At 38.6% G+C, this 6,669-nt stretch overlaps 1 protein-coding gene across 1 annotated transcript; it reads right to left on the bottom strand.

Moving 5' to 3' along the window:
* Nucleotides 1-543: 543 nt before the first annotated feature.
* LOC114519701 lies at nucleotides 544-2,004 on the bottom strand. The gene is made up of 3 exons (XM_028539873.1): nucleotides 1,508-2,004; nucleotides 645-1,345; nucleotides 544-593 (listed from the first exon to the last, which is right to left on the bottom strand). Exons 1-3 carry the CDS (start codon nucleotides 1,807-1,809, stop codon nucleotides 544-546), a joined length of 1,053 nt encoding a protein of 350 aa, XP_028395674.1. The 5' UTR covers nucleotides 1,810-2,004.
* Nucleotides 2,005-6,669: the final 4,665 nt, after the last annotated feature.

Raw genomic sequence — 6,669 nt, 5'->3', positions numbered from 1 at the left:
TCTCCTAGCAGAAGAGAGTCATCAATGTAACCAAGGTTAGTATGCCCTTGTTCATGCAGTGTGGCATATACTGGTTTCATCAGTTTTGTGAATAGACGAGGGGCACTAGAGAGGCCATTAGGCAAGCAAGTGTACTGATATAATTTCCCATCAAATTTGAATTTAAGGTACTTCTGAAAATCATGTTGGACCGGTACACTATAATAAGCATCCTTAAGGTCAATGCTTGCCATAAAGCACCCAGGCTTCATGAGTTCAATTGCCACATGTAAGCTATCCATTTTAAAATGATGGTAAACAATATACTCATTTAATGCTTTTAAATTAAGAATCATTCTGTAGCTGCCATCCTTCTTTTTGCGAAGGAATATAGTCGATATAAATTCGTCTTGTTGGTGTGAGGATGCAACAATCACACCTTTGTCCAGAAGTTTGGTTACTTCTGTACGTATTAGTGCTGTTTCTTTGCCATTAAATATGTGGCAAGGTGCATTAGTTTGAACTGGTTGTTTACTGAATTCCAGTTTAACACCTGTCACAATGTCAATGATCTGACGGTCTTTTGTCAGTTGTTTCCAGTGTTGCAAGTAATGCTTAATATTACCAGCTCTAAAAGACATGTACGGTTGATCTATACTTCTTACCGTATTTAAGTGCGAAGAATCCGTGTTTACTAATTTTTTTCTGACTGTTGGTGTGTTGTTTTCGCCTGTCTTTTTGCTTCCCTCGGCCCCACCGAAAATCCCGATCACTTCGTGTTTTATTGTATGGGTTGTATCGCCTTTTAGTGGCATATTTCTGGTTGGTACTAGGGTAGGACGAGCTTGGACGATCCCGCTTGACTTTCTTTGCGACTTTGTTCGCCTCCTGGATGTCCTTGGTCAGTTTGGTCAGGTCGCCAAACAGCTCGTCAGAGGCAGGTGTGCTGGCGTTACATAGCGCAGCATAGTCATCATGAAGTTCTTTCTTCATGTGAAAGCGCCTGAGTGCATTCAGGTCATGATGGCACTGTATGGCTAGTGCTGCCGCGTCTGTAATGGTAGTAATAATTGTCTTGTCTAGATTCTTTTCTAGGGCTAGATCAGCGGCACGTAACATGGCCGCCACACAAGCCAACAGAACTGTCTGTGTTTTCTGTTGTTTTGAGTCATAAGTTCTAACCGACGTGGCGAGCTGTTGCCAAATTAATTGATTAACCCGTGGAGTTTTAAGCCCATTTATATTGTCGGGCCGTGGATAAAGATCCACTTTCGCCTGTAATTTGGCGTCAGGGAGTTTTTCCCCCAATAAAGATTCCACGATGGCGGCGAGCTCAGCATTGACAGCCTTGCCAGTTTGTTCTTTAATTTTCAGGTCAAGGGCAATTTCGCCCAGCAAGCCTTCAGACTCCGTAACATTTTTAGTTGAGGCTTTTTTGCGACTGGCGATTAATGAGTCTATGCGAGTGTCAATGGAAGGGGCATCCTTGGTTTGACTAGCGTCTGAAAGGTCCAACAGTTGTTCTTCTTCGGACGTGTCGAGCACGCTTTCGTCAGCAGAGCTATCGCGACGTTTACGCTTCTTCGTTGACGTTTGAAGCCGAGACATGTCCTGTTTCATGGCTGCCATTTCGGCACTCAGGTGTCGGATTGCATCCAACACAGACGACTGATTTTCGTCTTTCGAGTGGTTTGGACTTTCAACTTGTCCCGCACACTCCCCTTCGGCTTCGCCTTCAACATAAGCGAGCGTGTTTTCTGGCCGACTGGCAGCTTCTTCTGCCCGGCTGATGTGGTCAACATCAGAACGCCCTTGTCTGTGGGCGGCCATTGCTTATGTACTTTTCTAGTAAAGTGACGAACTACGTTCTGTCAAAAAGTACTTGATACAGTAATTATGTAAATCGCAGTGTGAATTGTAACGGAAAACAAAATCGCGCGTCTTTCCTCGTTGAACGCAAACCGTGCAGTGATTGGGCGCAGGCGCAGTGCTATCTCATGTGATACCAACCTGCCAGTCATGTGATAGAATTCAATCTAGTTTGCAGCCTTCGTCAATCCCTACCTATCGCAGGGCATGGAAACTCTACAATCAGTTTTCTTCTGCAGTTTTTCAATCTGCTTCAGTCAAACTGCCCATATCGCCTTCAGACTTGGGTTTATTTATCGCATTCATGTTTCAGCGCAATTATGCAGCCTCGACCGCGAATACATATGTTTCTGCATTAGGTTATTGTCACCGTTTAACGGGCGTGCATGACCCTACAAAGGTATTTTGGGTTCTCGAAATGTTGAAAGGATATGGTAAGCTTGGCTCCGGTGTTGATGCACGCCTTCCAATCACTATTTCTATCCTCCGCACAATTTTACAACAGACTTCTCTCGTTGCATCTAGTGAATATCGCGCACTTTTATTTAGGGCAATGTGTACGACAGCCTTTTTTGCCTTTTTGCGGGTTGGTGAAATAACGACTTGCCCACGGTCTCCCGGCGTGCTTCAATTATCTCAAGTGGTTCAGCTTGTTGATAATTTGGGCAATATTTCCGGTTTGAAAATCAATTTTGCGAACTTTAAACATTCCTACAATCAACCTCGTGTTTCTCTTACACTTCACCGCCGTTCCGATATTTGCCCTGTGCAGACATTACTCGACTATTTTGCGCGTCGCGGTTTATCCGATGGCCCACTTTTTCGCACTCTCGATGGGCGCGCAGTAACACGCAAACTATTTACTGAGCATTTGGCTTTGATTTTTCGTGCATGTGGTCTTGACCCTACTAAGTATAAGGGGCACAGTTTTCGAATTGGTGCAGCTACTTTCGCTGCGGAATGCGGTTTTTCTGACGCTCAAATCAGAGTAATGGGTAGGTGGAAATCCGACGCATTCCGCAAGTACATTCGTAGTCCAAACTTATCTTCGCGACCTATTTCGCATCATATGTCGACATGAGTAATTTATTGCCGTGCCTGGCGGGGGTTGACCTTGGCTGCACACCTCTTAGTTCGTACTTATTTCGTTATATCCCATATTCGTTGCAACTACGATAACTACGATGAGACTCATTGGTAATCGGGCGCAATGCTGATACAGGGGTAAAGCTAGCGCTCCTCTACCTCATATCACTATTTTCATATTGGCGACTCAGGTTGCAGATACTCGGCCGGTCAATGCAGGGGCACGACTGGTTGGAGATCTGTACCTTTTCCTTGCTGCGATTCTTATATGTGGGTTTCTTATATGCATGTTTTATATATTATTTGTTTTGCTGATTTTACAAGTCTGTCTGTGGATACCTTGTCATGACGGGGTGGGGTTTGTCTCCTTTACCCAAGGAGCCTTGTGGCGTTTAAATTAGCCCCACCTTTTCTGTGCAAATTGTTTAGTAATTGAATTTATTGTTTGTTGATTAATAATTAATTTGTTGTTAAGTAAAAATTAATAAATCGGCATGTGCGTTAGACAATTACGCACATTGCCAAAATTATTCCAACTCTGTGTCTGAGTTGTTTTTGTACGAGATCTAGAACACAGAAAACAGAGCTCGTCATGACAAGGTATCTTTTAGATATGAAGGGAAGCGATAAAGGAATTATTGGCATACCAATAAAGAATTTATTGCTTCCTGCACTTGAGACTTTATAATAAAGTAGATTAAATACTTTAGTTTGACGCGCAGGTAATTTCCCTGGAATTCTGATGACATATAGGTAACGTGTGGGAAAGCGGAGATGAGGGTCAGTATAGATAAAGAGCAGAATGTGCTGCCAATTCATTCTGCTCCTCGCTTCGACAAGGTCATTATTACAGCTATTATGAATCAAACCGGAGAATATATATATATATATATATATATATATATGTATTATAAAAATATATATTATATATACACATTTATATATTTGTTTATTTTAATACTGTTCAGACAGCTGCGCCGGTGTCCCATGTAAATAAAGTTAAATGTTCAATAAAAACGACAGAAAGTTCGGAGAATATATATATATATATGTATTATAAATATATATATATATAATATATATATAATATATATATATATATAATTATATATACACATTTATATATTTGTTTATTTTAATACTGTTCAGACAGCTGCGCCGGTGTCCCATGTAAATAAAGTTAAATGTTCAATAAAAACGACAGAAAGTTCGGAGAATATATATATATATATGTATTATAAAAATATATATATATATATATATATATATATATATATATATATATATATATATATATATACATTTATATATTTGTTTATTTTAATACTGTTCAGACAGCTGCGCCGGTGTCCCATGTAAATAAAGTTAAATGTTCAATAAAAACGACAGAAAGTTCGGAGAATATATATATATATATGTATTATATATATATATATATATATATATATATATATATATATATATATATATATATATATATATATATACACATTTATATATTTGTTTATTTTAAAACTGTTCAGACAGCTGCGCCGGTGTCCCATGTAAATAAAGTTAAATGTTCAATAAAAACGACAGAAAGTTCGGAGAATATATATATATATGTATTATAAAAATATATATATATATATATATATATATATATATATATATATATATAATTATATATATATATATATATATATATACACATTTATATATTTGTTTATTTTAATACTGTTCAGACAGCTGCGCCGGTGTCCCATGTAAATAAAGTTAAATGTTCAATAAAAACGACAGAAAGTTCAAAGGTGGCTAGCCTGCAACGCAGACTATATATTGGGGTATATATAGTCTGCTAATCAGCGGCACAAAGCTTGTATGGTCACGTGGGTTTCCCGAGAAATTGTGGGACTCATTTTGATTGGTTAGCTTATAATTATGCAAAATATTCAAAATTTCAGAATATTTATTATTTTCACAAACAACATGGCGTCCTTCATCGAACCATCTTTGCTCGAAGAAGGCACTTTTCGGAAGCTATTCGGATTGTATGCTGTTTTTTTCAAGTGGAAAGTCTTCATCGAGAGCAAGTCGAGGCACTCAAAGCCTTCTTACTCGGTAAGAATATCTTCTTTAGTGCTGGCACAGGCTACGGGAAGTCTCTAGTCTTCCAAGCGGTTCCTCTCCTCGCTGACCTTCTCGAAGAACAAGTCGTTGGAACCAGCATTGTCATCGTAATATGTCGGCCGCAATGTCGAGAGAACGCTTTCCTTTTACAAGATTTATATCTGACTTCTTTTCCAGCACAGAGGAACACAGCACGCACATCAACGCGGCCTTGTTGTCACAAATAATTATGCAATTTGCGCGCAAATCATATACATAATCATAATTATAACACCGGAAATAATTCGAACATTCACGTGACCATACAAGCTTCGTGCCGCTGATTAGCAGACTATATATACCCCAATATATAGTCTGCGTTGCAGGCTAAAAGGTGGCTGGTGCCCACAAATGTCGCTAAAAAGTCAATTATGATAATTTTGTTGTTAGAAACTGTCACTATGAAGAGAATATCAACGACAGAAACAGGAAAAACAAGTCATTCACTCCACACATTTCAAAGGGCACGTTGTATATGAATAGTATAATTATATCATTGCATCGTGCAGAGAGCGCAGTAAAGTGGAAAGCCGCAGAAGGGACAGCAGCAGATTATCCATATTATCTAGCCTTCCTCGAAATGCTAACTTTTCTTGCCATTTTATCGATGACTTTGTCATTACTAAAAGCTCAACCTTGTGCTTTAAGACATTTCAAAAACGTCAGCGTTGGTAAGTCAGTAATTTTACACTTTTGTGATCTTTTGGATCCCGGTTATCGACGGTAACTTTTTCATCGAGTTAACCCCATGAAACTTCTCAACTCAATTGTTTCCCATACTGATAGTTAGATTAAGGTGGCTCGATACAGTTTTCAAAAATTCCACTGTTCATCACTTTTTGACACGTTCAAACAACGCATTTTTATACTTTATCCAGAGATATTGGGGTTTTTATATATTTTGATGTTTCCACTTTTGAATCGTATTAGTTTTAGTAACAGATCGTCCGTTGCTATGGCGACATACGTGTACAAAATTCACTCCAAAATGACCAATTGCCTCGGATAGTTGGAAAAGAAGCACGGTGACCCCAATTTTTTTTCGGGCAATATTTTACTTGGAAGAAAAACTAACAATTAGCAATATTGGAAGGCCAAACTGAGTTTATGTTAAGTCCAAGAAAATTTTTTTTTAAACCGAAAACCTTCACGTTGATGACATTCGGCAAATGTTCTCCCAGTACAGAGGGCTCAGTTTTCCAGCGGTTTTCGCATAAAAAATTAAAAGTTTTTCGTTTTACCAACTGCGCTCAATTTTATGTAAGTTGTCCGCTGACAATATGAGCCCGCATGAGTGGGAGAAATTTATCTAATTTGGACCAGAGTGCTTTAGCTAGAGGTCCGTTTTAAACGTCGAATTTTCATGTACCGAAACTAATGTTAATGAGATAAAGCACTTGAAAAGGTTCGACGTCTGAAACGGCACTAATGGAACGTTTTTGAAATAGATATAATTTTCTATTACAGATTTTTTTAAACTTTTCTAAAAAATATATTCCTGATACTACCGGCTGACTTTTTCTTCAGTCTATATGACACTCATTATTTTATCGGGCGTCAGTGTTTGATTATCATCACCATTTTCCT

The sequence above is a fragment of the Dendronephthya gigantea genome, unplaced genomic scaffold (genome assembly GCF_004324835.1).
Source record: "Dendronephthya gigantea isolate DGI-Jeju-01 unplaced genomic scaffold, DenGig_1.0 000014F, whole genome shotgun sequence".
Taxonomy (NCBI): Eukaryota; Metazoa; Cnidaria; class Anthozoa; order Malacalcyonacea; family Nephtheidae; genus Dendronephthya; species Dendronephthya gigantea.
The sequence above is the reverse complement of the archived record's forward strand: the minus strand, read 5'-3'. Positions and strand labels throughout refer to the sequence as shown.